This window comes from Gopherus flavomarginatus, chromosome 5 (assembly GCF_025201925.1).
Source record: "Gopherus flavomarginatus isolate rGopFla2 chromosome 5, rGopFla2.mat.asm, whole genome shotgun sequence".
Classification (NCBI taxonomy): domain Eukaryota; kingdom Metazoa; phylum Chordata; order Testudines; family Testudinidae; genus Gopherus; species Gopherus flavomarginatus.
The window spans coordinates 113,149,897-113,177,541 of record NC_066621.1 but is presented as its reverse complement, the minus strand read 5'-3'; the positions used below and the strand labels follow the sequence as shown (position 1 = coordinate 113,177,541).

Below are 27,645 nucleotides of genomic sequence, written 5' to 3'. Positions count from 1 at the left end.
AGCGCCAGTAGCTTTAGTCGGCTGGAGACGTACGAGGTGCATGGGACAGGTCGCAGGCACCGGAAGTAATTGCCAGGGCCCTTAGCAGCTTCTTACCCGCACCTAGCATGGTGATTACGTGATGGCGGAACAGTAACCGGGATGTGCGCCCGTTGGGGCGGGGCGTTGCGGGGCATGGAGTGGAAGCAGGCGCTGCGGGGCCGAGTGGCGGCCTGCACTGGCCGTGAGTGCGCGGGGAACGTGGAGTGAGCGGGAAGCGGGGCGCAGAGGCTGCAGGGTCCCCCAGAGCGGGCGGGAGCGTCTCTGGCTCTGCCCGGGCTCGATCCAGCGCGGAGCTAAGGGGCCGCGCTGACAGCCCGGCCCTGCCCGGAAACCAGCCGGTCCCAAGCTGGCTCTGTTCGGGCCCTCAGTGCAGTCAGCGAGCAGACGGGCGTCCCTGTCTCAAACCACCACCGCAGTGGGTGCCTGTCCCGCCCCGGTAGGCTGCCTCAGCGGGGGTAATGGTCAAGCCTGAACGGGCCCTGGAGCCCGACCCCTGCAATCGGGATGAGGTCACACAAGCCTAGTCTAGGGTGTGACATTAGCTAACACGTGCTACCTGCCACATCTGAAGGGCTAGTGTAGCCTTGCTGGAGCTCTCTGTGTTCATGAGGGACCGCAAATGCCTCCAGGACTGCGAGGCCCACACCGGGAACTAGAGCTGAGGTCTCTCACAAATCGCATTTCAGCTCTTTGCATTTAAAAAAAGACCCCTCGTCTTTGCCACATAAAACATTCCTGCTGAAAATGATGCAACCTGTAGGATGTTTTACATTACACGTGAGTGACAGAGCTTGCCAGATTCCAAGTCTAAGTGCTTTTGGGTCTGCACTGTATGTTAGTAATGTTTTCTTTCCCTCCCCATGACAATATATTGTTAAAGTGTGCACAGTGAAATCGATACCATAGCATTGCATGATGCAAGCTAAAGAAATGACTTTAAATAAAAAACACTTCCCCCCAAGTAGAAAGTAGCTTCAACTATTGTATGAATCCTAGGAACAACAACTTGCAGGCTTGTACAGCCACTTAATTGGTTTTAGAGCAATAGTGACAAACCTTTGTTTATATCAAGGACCTCAGGTTGGTTGGCATCTTTGATAGATAGGAGATGTGCCTATCTAATGTGTTCAGGCACATATACCCAGCCCCTTGCTGTGGTATCTTAGTGCCTGATTAGTATATTTGCATACCTTTTGTATGAAGAATAAATGCAAGTAAACATGTAGTAATTTGTACTTTTATTTAGTTGTAACTGAATAAAATGTAGTGCTTTTTATTTCTCATTCACATTACTGAGGATGTTGGTATTCTTACAGTTTTCTACAAAGATTTTATCACGTTATCTCCAGACAGGTCTAAGTAATTGCTAATAGTTTCTAACACTTTGAACTTTGCTTACAATACTACATGGGGATGGAGTGGAGCCCCCTTAGTTCTACCCAAAAGAAATACAAGTGTAATGTACAGCAATAATTTCTCTTCAATGAATGGTCTGAAGAGAGAGGGAGAAATAGTCCTAGCCCAAAAGACAAGTGGGGGTTGAAGCCAAGTTTTTCATGATAGTTAATCTATAATTTCTACAAATAGTAAATGCAAAAATTATAGATTAAATTAATATAGGTATGTTTTAGCAACTGCTAAGCTTTCATTAGTCTTTAGTTAGATATGTGCAGAAAGTTATGCTCAATGCAAATGTAGAATGTGCACTCTTCCTGTGAGGGGGAAAAACCACAAGAAGCTTGACTTTCACATTCTGATGAAACAAACAGGATCTTTCTTCCAAGGGTTTGTGGTAGTATGCAGGGATTGTAGTCCTGAAACCCTAAGGAACTTGTGCATCTGCAGGGAAATTGTGGGAACCTGCACCTACTTTGCCTCATCCAATAGTAGTGCTAGTCTTGAGGGAGTCATGTTGCCACAGAGACCTCCTTTGTGAATGCACATTAACACTCTGAGGTGACTTAGTGATTGTAGCAAAATTACATTTAAAAAAATAGCACCAGAGAACTTACTGCTCCTTGCCTTTTCCAGGCACAGCCCTGCCCTCCTCCACTTAAAGCTTTCGGAGCACATGGTGTTAGCAGAGATGGTCTTCTGCAAGCCTTTGGGGAGCAGACAAACATGATGTACGTCTGCTGTTTTCCAGGCATTTATGCCTTTTACTTTATGCCCTCTGCAGATTATACAAATTATAGTGACACTCGTTGTTTAAAAATGCAATTATATAAAAGCAAAATGGATTTCCTTTAACCCAACAGTTTGTTAAAATCAGTCTACCTGGGGGTAAAATGTAAGATATTCTGTTCTATGTTAAGCAGCTAAAAAAAGTGAACAAGAGCTAAAGGATGAAGAAATGGAGTTGTTTACAAAATACTACATGGAATGGAAAGGAGGAAGAAAAAGCGTTAATACATCCTACATGAATATACCACGGTTTTATTACAGGGTAAGTGGTATATCCAGAGCTACTTAAACCTAAGAATATACCACTCAAAGCAGAAAATCTTGACCTCTTTAATACTGGCATTTTAGTAGCAAAAACTACATTGGGTCAGAATTTGAGAGAACTGTGTTGTGAGTTTTTTTCCCTTCTAGTTGTGGATTTAATGAATCCTGTACAGCTGCTGAGGAGGATCTGATTAAGCCATGAAATAGTTTGCTAATGCTTTGCTAATGCTGTAGCAAACTGGTTAATTTGGTTAGCCCTTGTGCAACATAAAGTATATATTTTATCTGTATTCAAAACTTGAAATCCCACTTCCCATCTTTTCCAACTTTTACGTGCAATTCATGACCCTGGAATGCCAGTACTGTGAAGTCCCTACCCTGTTTCCTGAGCATTTGCAGAAGGTGTCACACAATTAGTTTGACAATAGTTATACATTTGTCACAACTGTCTATTGTGTGATTATTTTTTTTCTACACTTCCCAACCTTTCTTGGATGAATGAATGAGTGCTCTCTCCCTATGACGATGTCATATCGAGCTCTAGGATCTGGAAACCACCTTTTCTATTTTATTTTCTGCATTTCCTGTCTCTCATTAGCCATGAATAAGATACTCATTTTGCCAAAAGGATAGGTCACTGGCCTTGTAATCTAAGGGTAGAGTTGTTGCTTTTGTTATCCAGCAGAAGGAGTTGGTCAAGCACTTCACCTCTGTAAGAAAGAAACCAGTGGTCAGTCCAGAGCCACGTTTTTTGACAGTAGCCCTTGATATTATAGCATAGAATGCCCATGTCAGCCTTGCATTTGTGTTTGTTTTCTTGAAGCCCTTCATTATTTGAAAAAAATAAAATAAAAATCAGGCTCTTCAATGCAAAGTAGTAATTAATACTTTTTTTCCTACCAAAAGGTAATAAACTTGAAAGCAAGGGGGGAAAAGTTACCAGAAAATGAAATAAGTATTAACCCTACAAAAAAATAGAGTGCTCTGTCCTAGACCCTTAAATAATCAGTAAAAACTATTTATGTCTACTTTTTCACATATGTATCCATTACATAAAATAGTATCTTCCTAAATACAGCATGCTGAGGATTGAAGATGCTCCTACTGAAATACAGATTGCACTGACATCCCACGCATCCTCAGGTTCTAGTAAAATCCATGGCACACATCTGAGTGTACTGTTTGGCAAAAGTACTTAATGAAGCAGCAATATGAAATGTACACTTTGAAAATGCTTATAAATTCACAGGAACTGTATTAAGAATTGTAGGTTACATTGGCCAGGATATTGTTCAGTGTCAGATGTTTGGCAATAGTTGTACCATGCAAAAGATATGAAAAGGTATTTTTATGCATCAAAGTTGGGCTATAAACCAAGAAGTAATAGGAGACAGTGACTTAAGACATTTTGCAGTTATTGTCTTTCATGAGATCAGAAACTAACATCTTGCAGTGGTTTTGGCTCCATAGTGAATAAAATTCCAGCCCATATTACAAAGTTTATAATATCAATATGGAAATATGTAGGCCATATTTAATACACGATAAAAACATACTCCTTCCTTCCGTCCTATTTTTTTGGTAGATTGCATATTGTTACAGATTAGACTGTAAACTCTTTGTAAAACAGACACTTGTATTCTGATGTGCTTGTAGAGCACGTAGCAAAACAGGACCCTGATCTTGACTGGGGCTTAAGGAGTGCAATACAAATAATAACATTGTAATATTTTTAGCTACCAGCTGAGGATGAAGTCTTGCTGCAGAAGTTAAGAGAAGAATCTAGAGCAGTCTTTCTACAGAGAAAAAGTAGAGAGCTGTTAGATAATGAAGAGCTGCAGGTAAGAAGGCACTAAGAATTTATCATTTCTTAATCTAACCATCAGAGGAGTGAAGTTCTGGAACAGCCTTCCAAGAGGAGCAGTGGGGGCAAGAAAACTAACTGGCTTCAAGACTCAGCTTGATAAGTTTATGGAGAGGATGGTCTGATGAGACTGCCTACAATTGCAAGTAGCTGGTCTGCAACTGCGAGCAGCAAATATCTCCAATGGCTGGTCATGGGACAGAAGATACACAGAGCTCTGACTTACTGTAGAGAATTATTTCTCAGGTGTTCGGCTGCTGGGTCTTGCTCATGTGCTCAGGGTCTAACAGATCACCATATTTGGGGTTGGGAAGGAATTTTCCCCTGGGTCAGATTGGCAGAGACCCGGGAGGTTTTCGCCTTCCTCTGCAGCATGGGGCATGGGTCACTTGCAGGTTTCAACTAGTGTAAATGGTACATTCTCTGTAACTTTAAGTCTTTAAACCATGATTTGAGGACTTCAGTAACTCAGCCAGAGGTTATGGATCTATTATAGGAGTGAGTTTAGTGAGGTTGTGTGACCTGCAACATGCATGATGTCAGATTAGATTATCGGGATAGTCCCTTCTGATCTTGAAGTCTATAAGTCTATTGTTAGGGCTTGTCTTCACTGCAGAGTTAACTCAGGCTCTTGCCTCAATGTTGCCCCTATTCTGGCTCCTGCCCATCCACAAAACCTCTCACCAGAGTGGTGGTGCTTTACACCCCAGCTAGTTGGCCCATCTTGGGGTGTGAGCTAAAGCTTAAAGTGCTGTTTACACATGGGCTGCAAGCCTGCCAATTTTGTAGTGTGAACGCAGGTTAAACCACTCAAGTGCTGATAGTCCTCCAGTGCCTTCCCACAATTCCCCCTGAATATCCAGGACAGACAAGTTCTCCCACTATTCACCAGGAGTGCTGGAGCAATAATGGGGGTGCTGAGAGCCATTGAACCAAACTAAACCGTCTATATGATGGAAACTACTTCAAGCTAGGAGGTAGAGCAGCTCCCCTAGTTCCAGTACCTATGCAATTTACTGAGAAAGAATCAAAGAACAGCTTAACCTACTGGGTACAAAGAACCATGGGCTATGGCCCCCCAAACGATACACACAGATGAGTAGAGTACCAGTATGGATGCATTTGGATGGACACATTCAACTATAGATTTGCAGTGTGGCGATTTGCATCTGAGCTTAGGCCAGCCTGGGTGCTCAGAGCTGAGTGCCAGTCGCTCAAGTTAACTCTGCACTGAAGACATACTCTTAGATATGAGTACGGCTATGATTTAGTCACTGGTATTTTTAGTAAAAGTCATGGGCAGTTCACAGGCAATAAACAAATATTCACAGCCCTTGACCTGTCCATGACTTATTCCAAAAATGCATGTGATTAAATCTTGGCCGGAGGGAGCGGGGCCAGTGGCACCAGCTGCCGGGGACCATGGACCGTGGTTGCTCCGTCCACCCCAGGACCACTGCCAGGGTCCGCTGGAGCAGTGGCTGATGTGGCTGTCCCCAGGGCCACTCCTGCAGCGCCTGGTGTGGCTGTCCCAGGGGTCACCTGAGCAGCTGGCTCTGGATCAGTCACACTGGCCCCTGCAGAATTCAATGGAGGTCGCAGAAAGTCACCAAATCCGTGTCTTCCGTGACATCTGTGACAGACATGGAGCCCTAGATATGAGTAACCTGTTTGAGCATGTTAACATTAGTTATGTGATATTTCCCTAACCAAATCTAAATCCCTTTTAAGAATTTGTGGTTTCTGCTGGACAAACATCAGACACCACCTCTGATTGGGGAGGAAGCAATGATCAATTATGAGAGCTTCTTGAAAGTTGGTGAGAAAGCTGGACCCAAATGCAAGTAAGGCTCCTTTATCTAATACATGCTTACTAAAGCTAAACAGCTATTTAAGATCATAATACTATATGCTTTGTAACTAAAACTTATAATCGGAAGTTTAATTAAGGGTGAGCAAATGGTATTATATAAGAAAATTATCACTGGACTCTTCAATTTGCACCCCTGCAAAAAAGTTAATGTTCGACATGGTAGAATCCTTTTGATTGAGATGCCCCCAGTAAATCCTGTTTCATTTTAATTAAGAGGAAGTTCTTGTGAACAGAAACACCATTCTAATAGTAATACTACTGTCCAGGAAACTGCAGAGCTCCTGTGGCTGGGAGCAAGCACTGTCTACACTAACAGATGGACTGATCCTGGTGCCTCTCCAGTGTCAGAGTCCTCTTTTATACACCTAGCATAGCAGCCCAGTTAGTTTGTTTGGTTTGGCAGGAGCAAACTAATAGTCAGGAACAGGTTGTAGTCAGGCAGGCCATACAGTTTCTTCATACATCATCCTAGTTAAGGAGACTTGGAAGCTGCTAAAAGGGTAAATAGGTTTAACTAGAATTGAAATACACAAGAGACCATTAAATCATCAGAAGGCATCTCAACTAAGCAGCAGTTGATGCTGTTCATTGTTGAACTTAAATCTGAGCTGTCCTAGTTAAGTGGTGCATAGTTTACTTTCTATAAATAGAAACAAAGCTTTTGATATTATGGTGTGGGAAACTACTCTTGAAACCAATGAGGAAAATTGGACAGGGAACGACTGCAGTATCAGGACATTACATTTTATATTTTGTGTTTTTGTAGAAAACCAGGCAGCTCTGAAAATTCTGGTTCATTTTCTGATCTCTTATATCCCTTGTATGTCACTGCGCATCTCTTAAAATCTCTTACTTTGCTTGTGCAATTCATTCACGTTACAGATTTTCTGAGGCACCTGGATAGCATGCCTGAGATTAAGAAGTGGCCTAGTGTCTGCTATTCTTTTTATCCATTTCCAGAAAAATAACATACCTATCCTGTCATGAAATAATATTCAGAAGAATGTTAGTTGTTTTATATACTGTAGCTGGATCAACCAGTCAACTTGATGTCATTATATTAGGTTGCACAGTCTGATGCCAGGTCTACAGTAAAAAGTTAGATCAATCCAGCTACGTCACTCAGGAGTGTGCAAAATCCACACCCCTGAGCAACCTAGTTAAGCCAACCTAACCTCGGGTGTAGACAGCACTAGGTTGATGGAAGAATTCATTCCATAGGTAGTGTCTAGATTGTTGCATTTCAAGCCCTTAGTGTAGAAAAACCCTTAGTGTTGTCATTCTTGTGTTTCATAGGCAGTTCTTCACAGCGAAAGTCTTTGCTAAATTACTCCACAATGATCCCTATGGAAGGATATCTATCATGCAGTTCTTCAATTATGTGATGAGAAAAGGTGAGTAGATATTTCTTTTGTGATACTGAATATTATTTTATTTTCAGGCATATTTAAGGCATATTATATTCCTAGTGTATGGCCCTTCACCTGTTGAAGTCTAACAGGACACTTGCAGTTCTGTTCAACAAGAGCAATATCTGGCCCTTGGGTTACAAATCCTATTTTCCTGTTCCACCTTTTTTTCCTGAGTATTGTTTTATAGGAAAAAAGATTCAAACTCCTGAAATATCAATGGCAGGTTCATTATGGCTTTGAAATAAAGCTTTTAAAAGTCATCTGCCTTCCTGCTTGCTCACATCTTGACTTCCTGCTAAGACTGTTCCAAGCAGATTTGACACCACATATGGAAAAGTAGTGAATGGGTAACTATTTAAGATGCCTTATGCTCTTCTTTAAACAACCAAGGGCTTGTACACATTACCACATATGTCAGTATAACTTATGTCACTCCGGGGTGTGAATAAGCCACTAACCTAAGCGCCAGTGTGGACAGAGATGTGTCAGCTTCTCTTGCCAATATAGCTACCACCTCTTGTGGAGGTGGTTTTGTGATGAGAGGTCTCTCCTGTCGGCTGACATAGGGCGTCTTCACCAGACGTGCCACAGTGGCGCAGCTGTATCAGTGCTGATGCTTCTAGAGTAGACCAGCCCTGAGTTCCAAAACAAGCTTTTCTTTTTTTTTGGTTAGTTTTGGGTTTCTTCCATTACACACTTAGCTGTAAGCAGGTTGTCTGTGTGGCACCCTCTTGTGAATAGATCAGTTCACACCTCTCGGAGCTATTGTGTCAAGCTATATTCTTCTCCAGGGAATGTTCTGATTAATCTGAAAATGTCCTAAGAAGACTTCTCTGTACGTCTATGCTGCAGAAGATTGTGCAGAGCCCGTTCCCCCTACATTAGCCCCCAGAGTGGAATCTGGAGCTTCCCTCCACTCTGACTTACTGCTTCCGGCTGGTAGATGTGCTTCTCACAGCTTGTCAGTTACAACTTTCCTTTCTCCTCATACCTTTCCAGCCCTACTGAAAGCATGGAGGAGCCAGGGGGGAGGGCAGAAGTGGTATCTGAATAGTAGTGAGGTGTTCCCAGGAAGCCTCTTTGTGTCCCTGAATCATACCTTCCTTACTAACACCACTTCCTCAAAAACTAAGAGAAATTCAGTGCCCAAAAAACTTCATTTACACAGAGTTAAGGTTGACCTGCAGAAGCTTGTATCCTTTAAGAACATCAAATGCTCCTATACTTAAACCTCTGCAAACCAGGAAACACAGAGTTCAGGCACACACCAGTTCTACCCTGCACTCTTAACTCTGCCCACTTCGAGTGATATCCCTATGATATGTCCTCTCTGGGGTACAGCTGAGCTCTCTGTTCTACCAATCTGGGTTCCCTCTCACACTGTGACGTTGTGACAAGCTGCAAAGCCCTCCAAGCTTGCGCTCACACCAACATCCACAGGCAGGGATCACATCCAGCTGTGTTCATGTATGCTCTGCCAGTCAGTGCGTGAACCAACAATAGATAGGCTCCAGCCAAAATACCCGCAGCTCCCCAGCGTAGGAACCCGGATCTGTACCATCCTGCCCTGGTCAAAACTTGGCCAGTATGAATTTATTACCTAATCCACCCCTCCCTCAATGTGAAGAGGATGATGCACACACCCTTGTTAACTGAGCTGAGATTTTTCCCCAAACCCTTCACTCAAAAACACACTGGTTAAGATAAAACATAAAACAGATTTATTAACTACCAAAAAAGATAGATTTTAAGTGATAGCAAACAGATGAAAGTCAGTTACCCTAAGAAATAAAACAAAACCACAATCTAAGCCTAATGTAATAGTTAGGATTTGAATCAAGCAGTGTCTCACTCAGTACAATCAGGTTAGCTTTTGCATACACAGACAGGCTTCCTTCTTTCCTGGCTGGGACTAGCACTTCTTCCCCAGTTCAGTCTTTTTTCGTCTGGTACTTCAGGTGTTGTGTTGTAGGGAGATTGAAGCCAAGTTTTATATCTTCCAACTTGCTGGAAAGCTCTTTTGGTGTGACCTGGGTCAAACAGTTCCCATTGTGTAGTGCTATGTCTGAGAGGTTTCTGTTGTACACAGCTCCTGGGGTAATCCATGTGCTTGTGTGTATTTCCTCAATAAGCAATCAACATTGTTTAGCCTTTTTATTGTTGTACCTGAAAGTCTACTTGTGGGTATTTTCAGCCTCACAACGTGTTTCAGTAGCACATACATAGCCAAACTTCATAACTTCCCATACAGTGATAGTACTTACAATCCAATGAGATATTAGTGTCTAGCAGATCAGGACTTTTAGAATGATATTCACAAGGCATACTTTGTACAAAACATATCATAATTATATGACAGTGGTGAATATGGGGGTGCCAGCGTGTCACAAGCCCAATCTGCCTCTGACAAGTGACATAGCACTTTATTCTGCTAGATGATATGGAGTTCTAGTGGAGAGAAAGCACATAGGTACAGTAGGAGAAAATATCAAACCATGTCCTCACTAAGGCAAAAGTTGTGTTTACGTTGGGCTTAGTGAACATGAGCTGCCTCAGCCTGGCCTATACACACCCACTCCACCTATCCTGCACAGACTACCCCAATTTTGCCAGATGATAGCATCCCTTGTCCTAAGGATTCCTGGTGGAATATGTCCTACTCTTGTCCTGGTTCTGTAGTGCGCTATCGTGGATACTATCATACTACTACAAATCCCCACGTCAAGGTTGAACTGTGTTGTTCCGCTCTTTGTACAACCCACATAACTCAGAACAAAAACGAGGGCTCCACATAGGTGTAGATGCACCTCCATATATTGTGGTGTGGGCTGTTGCAACTTGCTACAAGTAATCCCTGCACCAGTTTCTAAAGGGGACGTCTGTACGGCATCAGGGAGGTGTAATTTGCAGCTTAGGTAGACGAACACGCAATAGCTCTGCTCAAGCTAGCAAGCTAAAGTAGCAGTGTGGCCTGAGCAGCTAGCCATGACGAAGGACCTTAGATAGGATTGTACTTCGGTATTGAAGGATTGTAGCCATGAGGAAGGACCTTGGCTAGGATTGTACACAGGTGGCTAGCCCAAACCACTCTGCCTGTGCCACCCTAACCACAATGCTAGTTTTAGGTGCTGGCTCGAGCAGAATGCACACATCTACTCAAGATGGGAATTACAACCCCAGCTGCTGGGTAAATATACCCGAACAGTAACAGTAAAGGGCCATTGAAGTTCATACTCCTGGGGGAATTCTGTGCTACTGCACATGCACAAAATTCATGCCTCCACAGATTTCTTTGCTTCATTGCAGAAAAATGATTTCTGATGGTGAAGCAAAGGGAAGCTGCAAAAGTGGTCACGTGCCCCTCCCCTGCAGCGCAGGTGTGGCGTTTTGGGTGCCTGGAGCAGCCAGCAGGGAGGTAAAATCACTGCAGGTGGTTGTGGACGCACTGGCCAGTGGCTCCTACTCTGCATCATGCTCATCTCTAGTCCCAGCCAGCCTGGAGGCGGGGTGTAACATCCGCTGTCAGGGTTTGCCTCTCTCTAGGGTGGCTGGGAGCCAGGCTGCCTCACTACACGGGGCAACAAACGACAGCTCAGGGCTCAGACCCTCAGGCAGGGGCTGAGCAAACAGTTCAGTAAGGTAAGCCCAGGCTCCTGGGCCTGAGCATCGGGGCAAGGGGGAGACTGCCACCCGTGTGTGGGGTGGCAGGGGGGACGCAGGCCTGCCCACTCCTCTGCGTCCCAGCTCGGGGCCCTAACAGCGGCAGGCAGCCTGCTGCTGTGTAAGTGGGGATCCTGGCTGCAACACACTGACATTGGCTCTGAGCGTGCTGCAGCCAGACTAGGGTCGGCTGCCCCCAGGCTACTTTCAGCCTCCCCCTCTACCGGTACCTCTGTCTCAGTGGCGTCTTCTGCAGGGTCCCACACCATGGCCGCCTCAGGATGCTAAGCGAGGGCTAAACCGGGCAGTTCCTCGAGGTCCCTTTGTACAAGCCGGCCTAGGGGCTCTTCCAGCGCCTGGTCGGTTTCCAGGCTCCGCGGGTACAGCCAGTCCTTGGGTCGGTCACAAGCGGCAGGAGTCTCCCCAGCGGGAGCTAGGGTACCAGCATCTGGCCTCTCCGGCAGCTAGCCAGCTTCTGAGCCCTTGCACTCTGTCAGGGTCAGGTACAGCCTCACTGCCATGTCTGTGTCCCCAGAGGGGTGGGACTGCAGGGTGATCTCCCACCTCCGTGCAGCCAGTGGCCTGTGCTTCCCACTGCCATGCTAGAGCCTCCACATATATTTATTGACAAAATATGCAGAATGTTGCAGAATTTTAAAATATTGTGTGCAGAATTTTTATTTTGTTGGTTCAGAATTCCCTCAGGAGTAATAAGTATATGCCGATAAATTAGAGAATACAATTCCATGCAACACAACACACCACATAAAATGGCACATTTACTTAGTCATTCCTCATAGTTGCATGTGGGGCAACCTTGGCTGAAACATACTTACAGTATATCCCCAGTGACGCTTGTTAACTCTGGGTGGTACGGAAAGGTTATGGGGCAGGATTGGTATGTATCTTAAATCTGCAATTCCTGGTTTTCAGAGGATTAAGTATAGGTGCATTTGACATTCTGAAAGGGTACAAGAGACTATCAGTCAACTTTAACTCTGTGTTAACTAAGTATTTATTCTTTGTCCCAGAAAAGGATCCTGAATCATGATTCTAAATCCTTTTTTACAGTATGGCTTCACCAGACAAGAATAGGCCTCAGTTTATATGATGTGGCAGGACAGGGTTACCTCAGAGAATCGGTAAGTACTGCCCACTCAGTAAATTTAATGTACTTTATTCTGGGTAATTTAAATCAACAGAGAGGATAAAGGTAACTTGTACTTTAATGTTTCTCAATTAGAGTAAGATCCCAGTAGCCCAGACATCTTGGGTGACACCAGGTTCGTTTGGATAAAGAGGAGTTTATACAGAGTAATAGAGATTTAATGGCAAGGGAATCGCTAGTTTGGGAGACATACTGGTAATTCCTTAGGGAGGTTTCAATACTAAGATTTCAGATAGTTGATATTCTATTATATTTATTGATAAAGAGATGATGTAAAAGACTGGTGCTAAAGATGCTCTTCAGATTATTTTATCTTTACACATGTAGCAGTCTTAAAAAATAAAATCTGTGATTGACTATTAAGCAAAAAGAACATCCAAATCCCACAATTGTGCACTGGCATTTGGCAAAGATTCAGTTTATCACATATTCACATGTATTTCCCCCTCCCCCCCAGTTTTACTAATGAAACAGAGCCAGTCATAATGCCAGGTGTGCATTTTACATGGTGTTCATCTTGAAGAAACAACCTCAAGTGTACAGAAATGTTTGTTTCATCATATGAGGGAGCAATGTCTCAGCACCCTCTGTTCTTCCTGTTGCTCCTGGTGTCTTTTAATTTTGACACAAAAAACTGCTGCTATGTTGTCATATGCTCTTCTCCTGTCACTTTTACTGGCAATGGTATAAACCATCTGTCATGGTATAATTCCCCACTCTGAACCTTAGCGTCCAAAAGATGGGGTACCAGCATGAATTCCTCTAAGCTTAATTACCAGCTTAGTACTTGTAGCGCTGCCAGCAACCAGGAATTCCAGTGCCTGGTACACTCTGGTCCCCCCAAAACCTTGCCCGGGGACCTCCAAGACCCGGACCCTCTGGATCTTAACACAAGGGAAGTAAACCCTTTCCCGCACCGTTGCCTCTCCCAGGCTTCCCCTCCCTGGGTTACCCTGGAAGATCACTGTGATTCAAACTCCTTGAATCTTAAAACAGAGAGGAAAATTCACCGTCCCCCCCTCCTTCTCTCTCCCCCTCCCAGACTCTCTCTGAGAGAGAAAGTAATCCTAACACAAAGAGAAAATTAACCTTTCTCTCCCCCTTCCCTCCTTTCTCCCCACAAATTCCCTGGTGGATCCAGACCCAGTCCCCTGGGGTCTCACCAGAATAAAAAAACAATCAGGTTCTTAAACAAGAAAAGCTTTTAATTAAAGAAAGAAAAAACAGTAAAAATTATCTTTGTAAATTTAAGATGGAATATGTTACAGGGTCTTTCAGCTATGGACACTGGGAATACCCTCCCAGCCTAAGTATACAAGTACAAATTAAAATCCTTTCAGCAAAATACAAATTTGAACTCCTTCCAGCCAAATACACATTTGCAAATAAAGAAAACAAACATAAGCCTAACTCGCCTTATCTACCTAGTACTTACTATTCTGGACATATAAGAGACTGTATCAGAGAGATTGGAGAGAAACCTGGTTGCATGTCTGGTCCCTCTCAGAACCCAGAGAGAACAACAACCACATTCTAACAGCACTCACAAAAACTTCCCTCTCTCAAGATTTGAAAGTCCCCTGACTGGTCTTCTGGTCGATTGGTCCTCTGGTCAGGTGACAGCCAGGCTCACTGATCTTGTTAACCCTTTACAGGCAAAAGAGACATGAAGTACTTCTGTTCTATTAACTCTTAACTATCCGTTTATGACACCATCTGAATAGAGGTTTTAATTAGTCTCTAATTATTCAAGATACCATCTGATTTACTAGGTGCAGTAAATTTCTGAAATTTGTAGAGGAAGAGATCATCATTAGTCAAACTCAGGTTTAAAAATTAGAAGAAAGGGAGAGGTTTTAGGTGGTTAAGTAACTCGAGCAGTACAGTGACATTGCTGCAGGATAATATTTTCAACAAATAAAACTTGTAAAGCAAAAGAATAATTTAAACAATTAATTTAAAATGAACAATGGCAATGTTTATAATCTCAAAGCATGTTTTCTTTCCTTTTTAAATTTTGCAGGATTTAGAAAATTATATTTTGGAACTTATCCCTACTTTGCCACAGTTGGATGGTTTAGAAAAATCATTTTACTCGTTCTATGTCTGCACTGCAGTTAGAAAGTTCTTCTTCTTTTTAGACCCTCTCAGAACAGGTAAATTTATGTTTTCAAACTCTCAAATATATGTGGAAATGTTTTTACTTTTAAAATATGAATACTGAAGTTGTTTCTATCTTTATAACATTGTACAAATATTTTCATAGGCCCCAATCTTGCAAACTGATCTGTGCGGACTGAACTCTACTGAAGACTGTGGGTTCTGCATAGGTTTAATGTGTCTGCACAGATCAGATTGCAGGATCAGAGTCAGAATGAGTCCTAATGAAATACCACCTCAGAGTTGTACTCCAGATTATTTGCTTAGAAATTAAAAATAATATGTTGGGCTATACTGCGGCAAAAATAAATGAACTAGGATTAGCTTTATATTAATCCCCACTACAGTTAAGTGCAGCACAACTACCTCAGTTGTGATGTTATTCTGCCAGGTAATTCTTCTCATAAAACACAAGCCAGAGATCTTTCTGTCAATCTGATATACTCTCGTTAGTTGAATTTTTGAGTATCTCTGGCCTAATCTACACTAGAAAAGATTTGTGGTATAACTGTACCAGGAAACCCTCCTTGTGTAGACAGAGCTTCCACCATCAAAAGAGTGCTTTTGCTGGTATAGCTTATACCAGTTCCCTGAATGAAATAAGCTGTTTTGGCATTAGGCCTTTTGCCAGTATAAAAAATGTTGTATTAAAGGAAAAACTCACACCCAACCAATGTTACTATCCTGTTAAAAGTTTTCAGTGTAGACCTGGCCTATAACTTTCACAAATGCACAAACACAAGTTGTTTATGTTTCACTTGTGACTTTGTAATAAACACTCATAACTTTGATCCTAATTGCCTGTCTTTAAAATTGTGTAATTCCATAATGATTCCTTTTTGAACTGAGAGACAGTTTACAAATGTCAGGCTTTGTTTTACGCTGTCACTATAACAGCTAATTTGTATTTTTTTTTAAATGACTTGTGTTTGATCCTTAAATTTAACGTTTTAACTTGTCTCTGTGATAAGCTTTTTTTATTGATTCTCTTTTTGAGGGGTTAGGAAACATAATTGATAATAAATTGAATTGTTTTTTCTGGTAATCTTTAGGACCTAATCCTGGTATCCCTATTCACTCAGTACCACTAAAGTAAATGGAACCTCTCAAGTGAGTAAGGCCAGGTTGATGTGTAACTAGGTGACCATATTACAGATTTTTTTTTTCCCTCCTGCAGGCAAGATAAAGATACAAGATATTTTAGCTTGCAGCTTTCTGGATGACTTATTGGAGGTAAAAATCTCTTGAAATGTTTTGTTTTCACTTTGCATTTCCTGAATTCTAACTGGGTGCTTCCTTTTCATTTAGTTAAGGGATGAAGAACTTTCTAAAGAAAGTCAAGAAACAAATTGGTTTTCTGCTCCATCTGCCTTGAGGGTTTATGGTATGTTCCTACATGCACAGTCATTTGTATTCACTAGCTTGCATAATTTAGTCAGAGACTCAGTATTACCTTTCCTCTGTGGCCCCATATCTGTGTAAAACCCCACTGCTTAGATAATCTTTCTCTCCTGCTTCCTCCACTCTTCACTACATCCCTCTCACCGTCTGCATCATGTTCCATGTTTTGGTCCTCAAATTCACTATCCCTTACATCTCTCTCTCTTCATGCTCCTTAGACTCTTCCCTATCTTCTGTCCTAACTGCTCCCTATGTCTATTCCCACTCTTATCTGTGCATCTCTTCTTTACCTCTGAAACAGCCTCTTCCTTGTGTGCCTTTCGCCCTCCATTCCCCTTCTTTAAAACCACTATTGCCACTAAACTTTCTTACATTGTTGCTCCCCATTTCTGTACTGAGGCTTGTTCTATTCCATGTACCATCTTCATGTGATTTATGCTGTTAGTGCTTTGGGGCTGGGACCTTGTCTTTCTACATTCTGCATATGCTTAGGGTGCACTATAAATATTCTTACAGAGCTAGAACATTGCAATTTAATAACTTTACTTAATAACGTATACTTTAATCCAAAATAATGTGAAATACGTTAAATGAGCTTGACACTTCTGTGTGTTGTCACATTAAAATTTACTACTTGTATGATGTAGGGAGATTTTATTGTATTTTCAGTCTATTTTTTTCTTCCTAGGCCAGTATTTAAATCTTGACAAAGATCACAATGGTATGCTCAGCAAAGAGGAACTGTCCCGCTATGGAACAGGGACTCTGACCAACATATTTTTAGATCGTGTCTTCCAGGAATGCCTGACTTATGATGGAGAAATGGTAATCATGAATCTCTAGCTTGCACTCCGATTTACACATTCTGTACTAAAATTGTGATAGATATATTAGTATAAGCATTATCTTTAAAACAAAGACAGATTAAAGTAATATGACTATTTTATTTAGTACTTGCTTCTGCAACTTGAACAGAGCAGAAGCTTAGCAAATATAATTATCTGATCATTACCAAACAGTGTAATGTGTTATTCCAGTATATTTTTCTGAAAGGAGATGAGATACCATTGTAACAAACCAAGATAATCCAGTATAAATTTTCCTCTCTAATAACTGAAGGCAGTAATGTTAACTAAATGTGGAGAAGCAGGAATATTTCTGGAATGATTTTGGCTCTTTCTCTTTAAACAAAGAATGAAATCCAAATGGCACGTAACTGAACAATGTTCATTAGAAAACGGACCCAGCAGCTAGTTAAATAATAAACCTCATTGTGAAGTTAATGTGAGGCAGAAGACTATAGTGGTTTTGCTGTGTGCCTCCTACAGCTATGCGTGTGAATAGTGAGGAGCCTATAAACGAAAACTAAAGACTTAGGATGGACAAAGACAATCAGTGAAAACATATGTGTATATTGTTTATCGTGAAACACTTGATTTATAATGTATCACTGTTCTTTGTGTTTATGTTAAGATGGTTTATAAAATGCAAACTTAGTTAATTGTGAATTCACCTTAGTGGTCTGTGTTCTGGGGCTCCAATTTTAAGCTAAAGTGGATGAGGTTGTGATGAATGCATAGAAATACAGTGTATATGTAACCGATGTAGGTAGCTATAGTTAATTGTTGTATTGTGATCAAGAAACCAAAGCAGTGGCACTAATGGAAAAAAGAGAAAGTATGATCCAAATTCTACTATTCAGACCCAGGGTCTGTTTGGTCCTATAAGTCCTGCAGCCTTACTTACCCTGTTTTGAGAGTCCTGTATTTTAGGTCCGTTGGTCATGTGGCCCACTCTCAGCCAATGGCAAGCCTATCAATATTTTAGTGCTATAAACTATTGACTAGAAGTGGAGGAAATTTTTGGGAACTACCTTGTCATATGGTCCCCATCTCAGCCAACTGGACTATGCTTGGCAATCTAAGGATGTAATAAACAAGTATTGTTTAAATGTATATAGCCTGTTTCATTTGGATTTCTGGACAGACTCCTTAGTTTACAAATAAAATGTTAGTGAAAAAGTATGGGTCTGCTGCCTCAGTAAATCATAGAAACAAACTTCTCCATTCACTTCAGTGGCAGCAACCATTTTCTGTTTCATGTTGTCATCTTCCAAAAAACCCTAACGGCTACCTACAGTGAAATAGCCACCAATTACAATGTTCCTGCTTGTAAAATCAATTTAAAAAGATGACTGTAATAATCATGATTGTATTTTCTTTTAGGACTATAAGACCTACCTGGACTTTGTGCTTGCATTAGAAAACAGAAAGGAACCTGCAGCTCTACAATATATTTTCAAACTGCTTGATATAGAGAACAAAGGATACCTGAATGTTTTTTCCCTGAATTATTTCTTTAGGGTAAGTCTCTATATGTGTGTTGTTATAGTCTCTGTGCTTCTACTTACAGATCTACAGGGAATCACTTTAAATTACCTATGCTCACTATGAGGTTTTTGTCAACTTTAAAAAGATTTTTAAAGAAGATTTTAAATGTAAAACCCCACATTCTAAAACTTGGAAATAATTCAGAAGGCATTTTCCACATCTTACCTGCATTAGAAACTAAACTGCTTTGATTTAATTTAAATCAATAGAAAATAATTTTGGTGTTCCAACAGTTGAAATTGCCCTATAATGAAGACTTACTTACAAGGTAGAAAAATAAAGACAATTGTATGGGATGGTCTTAATTTCTTTATGCACAGCGTTTCAGTGCCTCAGAGGATCCAAAATGCATTAGAAGTAATAGAAAATGCATGGTAATTCTGTGCAGTCACTTAAAGGATTTTATTTTAGTGTGCAGATCACAGAATCATAGGACTGGAAGGGACCTCAAGAGGTCATCTAGTCCAGTCCCCTGCTCCCATGGAAGGACTAAGTATTATCTCTAGACCAGCCCTGACAGGTATTTGTCTGACTTGCTTTTAAAAGTCTCTAATGATGGAGATTCCACAACCTCCCTAGACAATTTATTCCATTGCTTAACTACCCTGACAATTAGGAAGTTTTTCCTAATGTCCAACCTAAACCTTCCTTGCAGCAATTTAAGCCCATTGCTTCTTATCCTATCCTCAGAGGTTAAAGAGAATAATTTTTCTCCCTCCTCCTTGTAACAACCTTTTAGGTACTTGAAAACTGTTATCATGTCCCCCCTCAGTCTTCTCTTCTCTGGACTAATCAAACCCAATTTTTTTCAATCTTCCCTTCTTGGTCAGGTTTTGTAGACCTTTAATCATTTTTGTTACTCTTATCTGGATTTGCTCCAATTTGTCCACGTTTTTCCTGAAATGTGGCACCCAGAACTGAACACAATACTCCAGCTGAGGGCTAATCAGCATGGAGTAGAACAGAAGAAATACTTCTTGTGTCTTCCTCACAACACTCCTGCTAATACATGCCAGAATGATGTTTAGTTTTCTTGCAACAGTGCTCCACTATGACCCCCAGATCCCTTTCTGCAGTACTGCTTTCTAGGCAGTCATTTCCCATTGTGTATGTGTGCAACTGATTGTTCCTTCCTAAGTGGAGTACTTTGCATTTGTCCTTATTGAATTTCATTCTGTTTACTTCAGACCATTTCTCCAGTTTGTCCAGATCATTTTGAATTTTAATCCTATCCTCCAAAGCACTTGCAACCCCTCCCAGCTTGGTGTCGTCCACAAACTTTATAAATGTACTTTCTATGCCATTATCTAAATCCTTGATGAAGATATTGAACAGAACTAGACCCAGAAATGATCCCTGCGGGACCCCACTCAATATGCCCTTCCAGCTTGACTGTGAACCACTGATCACTACTCTCTGGGAATGGTTTTCCAACCAGTTATGCTTCCACCTTATAGTAGTTCCATTTAGGTAGTATTTCCCTAGTTTGTTTATGAGACGATCGTGCAAGATAGTATCAAAAGGCTTACTAAGGTCAAGATATACCACATTTACTGCTTCCTCCCTGTCCACAAGGCTTGTCACCCTGTCAAAGAAAGCTATTAGGAGGGCAACAAAAGCTATTAGAAGGGCACAAAAATGATCAGGGGGCTGGGGCTTGTTTAGTCTGCAGAAGAGAAGAGAGGGGGGATTTGATAGCAGCCTTCAACTACCTGAAGTGGTAGTTGAAGTCCCCCATCACTAAGGATACGTTTTAGTCACGGGTATTTTTAATAAAAGTCATGGAGAGGTCACGGGCAGTAAACAAAAATTCACAGCCTGTGACCTGTCCATGACTTGTACTAAAAATACCTCTAACTAAAACTGGGGGAGGGAACTCGGGGCACTGCAGGTGCTGGGGATGGGGGGGGCACAGCCTGGGGAAGCACCTTGGGTGCTGGGGAGTGGGGTGCGGGTGCTCAGGGGGCGAGTTGTGGCTTTGGGGGGGGGTGCAACCTGGGCAGGGTGCTGGAGGGGGGGCACAGGGGCAAGTTGAGGCCTGGGGGATGCCACGTGGGAGCGTGGACCAGCTCCTTACCCAGCTCCTGGGAAGTGGTGGCCCTAGCTCCCATACTCCACATGTTGCTTTGGATGATTTTGTTAATTGTCTAAAAAAAGCTTTCTCCAACTCTTCTTCTTAGTTAGGTGGTCTATAGTAGACCCCCACCATGACCTCACCCTTGGTTTTTTAACTCTTTTATACTTATCCAGAGACTTTCAACAAGTCTGTCTCCTATTTCCATCTCAACCTCAGTCCAAGTGTATACATTTTTAATATATAAGGCAACGCCTCCTCCCTTTTTTCCCCTGCCTGTCCTTCCTGAGCAAGCTGTACCCTTCTATACCAATATTCCAGTCATGTTTATTATCCCACAAAGTCTTAGTGATGCCAACTGACAGACTTGTGTTTAACTTGCATTTTCAAGCATTTCATTTATTAACATTTCAAGATTGCACACTAACTCACTGCACTTTCTAAGGCTCTGTGAATCAAATATTTTTCTCAATATTTAGCTGTGAAGAAGGTTCCCATAGTTAAGCTTCCATTGAAAAAAAAATCATTAAAATTACTTTAATTCCAAATTTACTTTTCTGTAACGTTATCTCCCTTTGGCTTGCAACTCTCCCTTCAAACTTTCCATATGGTTGAATCTCCTTGAAAACTTATGTAGTGCCTATATTTGCAGAAAATAGACTGTAAGTAAGAAAAGTTCTCAATTATTTTTGGTGTTGATAGCTTGGGTCTCAATCCTGGCTTTAATTGATGTCAGAGGGAGTTATTTGCCTGATCTTGTTCTCGGGGGTAAGATCCTTCTTCAGCAACAATTGTGTCAGATAAAGTTAGAATCACAAATATTTTTAGTTATCTGCACATGGCATTTTGTACCAAGATATTAAAATCAACTACATTTCATTGTATTCAAGCCTGCACTATCCAAATCAAGAACAAGAACATATTCATTCAGCTTATTAAGCATTCAGACATAGCTCATAAAAAGTCTTATTTATAGTCTGATGCCCTTTGCTGCTGTTCAATAATAAACCTTCTGTCTCTTAAACAAAAACCCTTTACTGATAGTGACTTCAATTATATCATTCTGGAAAAGCACAATCTTTCAACAGAAATCTTCCAAATAAACACTGAAACAGTTTCAAAGCTTTTTCAGTAAGTGCTGTGCTGGTACAGACTCCAGCCTGAGCTGAATTCTATAGAGAGCGTGAAACAGGTTCACTTTAGTATTGGCTTGTTGCTGGTGGTTCAGATGGTGCCAGAGAATTGTAATAGAAGAGCTTGATGACAATTTTGTCACATTTGACAACTTGTAGTAGTTCTTAAATTACATGAAGCATGATTGCCAATTTTACAAGGTAAATCTGGATGAATTGGCATCCTCACTATCTGATCCAACGCCTATTGAAATCAGTGGAAAGACTCTCCTTGACTTCAGGGGACATTTGATGAGGCCCTTAAATTGTACTCCCTCAACCATGGCACCATGTGTTTTCTGCTGCTAAATACTGTTGGGTTGGTTATTACCATGTTGCATGGCTTCATTTAGTTAACTTACTAAATTTGTTAGTGCGTTGTACAAAGATGCTGACCTTCTCTTCCCAGTGTGTGGTTTAGTTTAGCTACTGCTGTGAATTATTTTAACCAACCAGAATCCAGGTTCCATCTTTCAAAGTAGCTTGCTATAGAAAATAGATACAGAACTCTGTCACAGGCATTGATTGGTCCATCTTCTGATTAGTTTTCCCCTCTTACTGTACAATTTACAAAGGTCCACTCAAATGTTTGGGCAGAATTATGTAGTGAATGAAACATGTTGTGCCTCAACTCTCTCCTATGGCAAGGAATCACTGTCTTTATTCATTGAGTTTCTAAATGTAATAGGTATAACGCTATCTCAAATTTTGTCTAATAAAAAAATCTAGAGAATAAAAAGCTGTATTTTGTTTCAAATTGGCTTCAAACTAGGGTGTATTTCCACGTGATGTTAAGTTCAAATATGTTTTACACTGCATTTTGTTCAGATTATTCATTTCTTTAATCTGCAAGGTTTCATTCAGTTAATACAGAACCGATTGTATTTTTTGCTGTGGAATCTAAACATTTAAAGCAGCATAATAGTTTACATAACACCCTGTGTCTCAAAACACTTTACAAACTATATAATCTTTGTACAGTACCACTATAATGCAGTCACCTCTGTAATGGAGGGTGGCCGGCAGTTGGGGTACAGCTAGTATTCAGAAATCCTACATAAATACAGTAATTTTTTATTAGCTTGTGTGATCATCTGCACCCTTTCTCCATACAGGTGACTCCCTGCCTTTGCAATAATGTCAGTAATGCCCTTCAATTGTCGGTATCAAACTTTGAATGGGTCTTTCTCATCCACAGCAGTAAATCTATTGTCCTATGTTTATCAAAGTGGGCTACAGAGAAAAATATTAAGGCTTGTTCTACAATAAGAGTCAAGTCAGCTTGACTATGTTGCTCAGGAAAAATCCACACCCGAGTGGCATAGTTAAGCAAACCTGAGCCCCAGTGTAGGCAATGCTAAGTCTATGGAAGAATTATTCTGTTGACTTAGCTACTGCCTCTTGGGAAGATGGATCACCTATGCCAAAGGGAGAACCCTTGCTGTCAGCATAGATAGTATCTACACTGAAGCAGTATAGCAGCTCTAGCATTTCAAATGTGGACAAGTCCTAAGTGTGCTCTTACCAGGTCACTAGTAGTTTGGCAATTTGTGCAGGACCAAATTAAGGCAATCTGGGGCCTTCAGGTATACCCCCACTTGGGGCCTCTGTGATCCTGCCTCAGCCATGTCCCTCATTTGCATGACAAGTGCTTTTATAGCTAAAATGAACCGGGCACTTCACACTTTTTTAGGCTGTCTGCAGACTAAGGCAGGCCTCAGTTACACTTGGGTCACATATTCAAGCTTTTTGTTGCAGCTGTGAGAGTTAGAAACAATTTTTTTCACTGAAAGTTAAGATTGAGCTCATCATGTCACTCCAGAAGCTGAAGGCCCAGGCATACAGGGTATATTTACACTGGAGCTGGGAGCATGTTTCCGTGTCCTGGTGAACAGACTTGCACTAGCTCTGCTTGAACTAGCACACTAAAAATAGCAGTGTGGATGTCGTGACACAGGCTACCAACCCAGCATTAGGTGGGCTGGTACTTATTGAGTGGCTAGCCCATGCTACCACCTGTGTCACAGTGGCCACAATACTATTTTTAGCACAGTAGCTCAGAGCTAGTGTCATAAACATACAGCTAAGAGTAGAATAAAATCCTTCCTTTACCTGTAAGAGGTTAAAAAGCTCAAATAACGTGGTTGGCACCTGACCAAAAGGACCAGTAAGGGGAGAAGCTACTTTCAAATCTAAGGGGGAAGGTTTTTGCTTTGGGTGGTTCTCTCCGAGACAAAGGGAGAGACCAAGCAAGTAATCCAGCTCAGACTCAAATGATTTATCTAATATTACAGAAATAGTAAGTAATAGCAAGGAAATGTATTAGATTAGCTTTTGTTTTAGCTTGTGACTTTTCCCTGTGCTAAGAGGGAGGTTTATCCCTGTTTTTGTAACTTTGAAGTTTTGCCTAGAGGGGAACCCTCTGTGTTTTAAATCATATTACCCTGTAAAACTACCTTCCATCCTGATTTTGCGAAGGTACTACTTTTACTTTTATTTCCTTTATTCTAAAGTTCTGTTTTTTTAAGAACCTAAAAACCCAAGGGTCTGGTCTGTGCTCATCTTGTTTACCTATCTAGTTGGTAGATTATTCTCAAGCCTCCCCAGAGTTCAGAGTGGGGAAGGAACCTTGACAGCTAGCAAATGTCTATTTATCCAGTTGCATTTCTCCTGCTGTGCATGCTGCCTGTCGCAGTGTAGACATACCCAGAGTGATTGACCTTAATCCATCCTGCCTTTGTGGATAATTTAATTCCAGTTGCTTTCATTGTTTGGATTGCTCACTCTGTTCATGGAAGGAAGGATGGGTTGCAGCCACTACCACTATGGTTAACATCTCTTTCTTTAGATATGTAGTGTAGCTGTAGCTGTGTCTGTCCCCAGATATTAGAGAGTAAAGGTGGGTGAAGTAATATTTTTTATTGGACCAACTTCTGTTAGAGAGGGAGACAAGCTTTTGACCTGAAGAAGAGCTCTGTGTGGCTTGAAAGCTTGTCTCTCTCACCAACAGAAGTTGGTCCAATAAAAGATCTCCCCCACCTTGTCCCTTTTTAGGCATTTTAATTTCTTTTTAAATCTAGTACAGAGCAGCTGTAGACTACTACGTTATCGGTTTTGTTTCTACTGCTCTGACAGCTTTTCTTTTCCTATAGGCTATTCAGGAACAAATGAAAATCCATGGACAAGAACCAGTTTCTTTTCAAGATGTCAAGGTTAGCTTTCCCTAGAGAGTACCGTGTGCACATAACTGGAATTTTTGAATTAAACATATTTGAAATTTTACTTGCACAGTATTGTAGCTACTGGGTATTTGTGAGCTGTTACATCAACTTTGCCATGCTGGAAAAAAATATAACTCGACAGCATTGTGACCTTGGAAATTCCCCTTCATTCTAGACTAATTATTCTGAAAGCAAAGTTTTTAGTACTCAACTTATCTTAGTACATTTTTTTCCTGATGCAAGTACCTACAGTGAGCACACATGGAACCTCACCTTTGGTTTTAGATGCTTGACAATAATTGGAAGTTTACTTGTAAAGAAATCAAATAGCTCTACCTTGAGAGCTGCCAGTAACTAAAAGCATACTACATCTTACTGATACCATTCTAACATAATATTAGATAGCAGTTCCCTATTGAGTTTCAGAAGTCTTGAAATACTGCAAGTGACTCATGTTTAATGAAGAGAAAATTCCATAACATTAGGTAGGGATTTGCCTGATATCTTTGTGTTTTGTTGTTTTTTAAAGTGGCAGGGCTTCATGCTGCCTTTCTGAGCCCACCATACTTCCTCTGGCAGAGTAAGACCATTATTGGAGGGGCAGTGTACTCCGCTACCAGCTCTGTACTTAAGATGCAATCTTATTTTAGATCAAAGCTTCATGAGTGAGGGGCACAGACTGCCCCAATGATCATTCTGTACATGCTAGGGATAAATTAATCACTATTCTGCTTATAAATGTGCCTCTTAATTCTATGGTTTTCCTTTCATAGGATGAAATCTTTGATATGGTGAAGCCTAAGGATCCATACAAGATCTCCCTTCAAGACTTAATCAACAGTAGCCAAGGAGACACTGTTACCAGCATTCTAATTGATCTGAATGGCTTCTGGACCTATGAGAACAGAGAGGTTCTTGTAGCAAGTGATAATGACAATACTGCAGATATTGACGACACATAACAGGAACACACTGTACTCGTGAAGATGTGCCTAAATATGCACAAACTCTGAAGCTGCAGGCCTATTCATTATCCAAATAAGACACTTCCATCTTCCCCCAGATGTGTGGTATTAAAACTTTGTATAGGGATTGTCAAATTGACAAATGGTGAAGCCAAAATAGCTACAGTGCTATTTAAGAGGCAACAGTGGTTTGATTTTTGTAAGCTGAAGAGATTGTTTGTTTGGAATCTCTCCAACTTACAGGAGCAAGTAACATTTTTTTCAACATTTTGTTCTAGGACGTATATTAAAACCTGCAGGATAGTAAGGATGGGATTTCCAAAAATGCCCATTGTTGGCCTGTTTCTGCTACTGCTGAAGCCAGTAGGAATCTTGCGATTGATCTAACATCACTGTATTTGGTGTCAGAGTTTTTAAATCTGTCATATGTAGTGTTCACTAGCAACTAAGTGTTAAGCATGTTATGTACGCAGTATGAACTGTTTCCTCCCCCTGCATTATTCAACTATAGATGAAGGTTTTGTATAAATAAAAATTTGAATTATTTTAGTAGGAGAGAGAACAGTTAACGGTGATCTGACAAGCAGAGTTTAACACGCACACTAGCATCTGTGGTAGACACACAAAAGTACTGAATGGCATAAGTGAACTGTCTTGTCTATGAGGAACATGCACTGGTTTAACCTGAATGTTTCAAAACAATATTAGTGCATCTACAGAGGTGTTTGCAGCAATTTAAAGAGTCTATTGTTGCTTAGCTTAAGTCTGTTCAGAAATTTATTTAAGCTACATGCAAGTATTTACCGCAGGGTTTTCACTGGTTTAATTAAATCATACCACTAGTCAAACTGGAACACCTCAAGGCCTTACTTTCACTCCTGTATATTACCTCAGAAGGCTGAGTTGAGTAGAGAGAAGTTTTCACTAATGTTGCCCTATCGCTATAGACATAACTCCTTCCAAAATGTGGTGATTTAAGCTAAAATGACAATGCTGCCTTTGGACTGATACATATTTATCTGTAAGTAGTACTAAGCCTCCCACGTCAGATGGTAAAATGTATAAGAATAATAACTGGAGATACCCCTATCTTCTAGAACTGGAAGGGACCTCGAAGGGTCATCAAGTGTAGCCCCCTGCCTTCAGTAGCAGGACCAAGTACTGATTTTTGCCCCAGATCCTTAAGTGGACCCCTCAAGGATTGAACTCACAACCCTGGGTTTAGCAAGCCAATGCTCAAACCACTGAGCTATCCCTCCTCTCAAACATCCCAATTATGCCTGGGTGCAGAGTTGAGCTCAGGATGCATTTTGTGACTTGGAGGAAGTGAGACACCCTTGAGTTTCAGTGTCTAAACAGATGCCCTTAGGAGGACATGGACTTAACGGGCATGCATCTTATTGTTTTCTCTTGAAAGCACCAAGTAACTTAAGCACCCTGGATCCATGCACACAACTACGAAGGGGCCAGATCTACATTATGAAAGAAAAACAGAGCCAAGGTAAAGTTCAAAATTATATTAAATATAAAATAACCAGTATTATGCATTTACAGCAAATGTTAAAGTAACCACTTTCATACATTTTGCATAAACTGAAGGAAGGATTAAGTATTAAGGCACAGTGAGTAACACATTTTATACAAAGAACTTTAACACCAGGACAGCGAGCGTTCCTTGCTCACTGCAACAGAAAGTACAAGAAACTAGACAGTAGTGCAGTCACAGTTGATAAATTTCTAGCAGAAAAAGCTAAACATCCTTCTCTCCATTAATAAAGATTTTATTCATAAGTTA

General features: G+C 41.1%; 1 protein-coding gene across 3 annotated transcripts; it reads left to right on the top strand.

Annotated features, from left to right (window-relative positions):
* Positions 1-36: 36 nt before the first annotated feature.
* PPP2R3C (protein phosphatase 2 regulatory subunit B''gamma) lies at positions 37-27,645 on the top strand. 3 transcript variants are annotated; one of them, XM_050953921.1, is made up of 13 exons: positions 37-223; positions 2,358-2,488; positions 4,227-4,331; positions 6,086-6,198; positions 7,524-7,621; positions 12,371-12,441; positions 14,491-14,623; positions 15,805-15,860; positions 15,936-16,011; positions 16,717-16,853; positions 18,254-18,391; positions 24,817-24,876; positions 25,659-27,645. In XM_050953921.1, the coding sequence occupies exons 1-13, from the start codon at positions 142-144 to the stop codon at positions 25,845-25,847; spliced, it is 1,389 nt and encodes a 462-aa protein (XP_050809878.1). In that variant the 5' UTR covers positions 37-141; the 3' UTR covers positions 25,848-27,645. The 3 variants fall into 3 exon arrangements, with proteins under 3 accessions (XP_050809878.1, XP_050809879.1, XP_050809881.1); XM_050953922.1 differs by having other exon boundaries at positions 38-223; positions 2,361-2,488; XM_050953924.1 differs by lacking the exon at positions 37-223 and adding an exon at positions 1,609-2,168 and having other exon boundaries at positions 2,361-2,488.

Coding starts and splice junctions, on each gene's coding strand:
- PPP2R3C (XM_050953921.1), top strand. CDS start 142: ATGTGCGCCCGTTGGGGCGGGGCGTTGCGGGGCATGGAGTGGAAGCAG. Junction 6,199..7,523: donor AAAGCTGGACCCAAATGCAA/GTAAGGCTCCTT, acceptor TGTGTTTCATAG/GCAGTTCTTCACAGCGAAAG. Junction 18,392..24,816: donor CCCTGAATTATTTCTTTAGG/GTAAGTCTCTAT, acceptor CTTTTCCTATAG/GCTATTCAGGAACAAATGAA.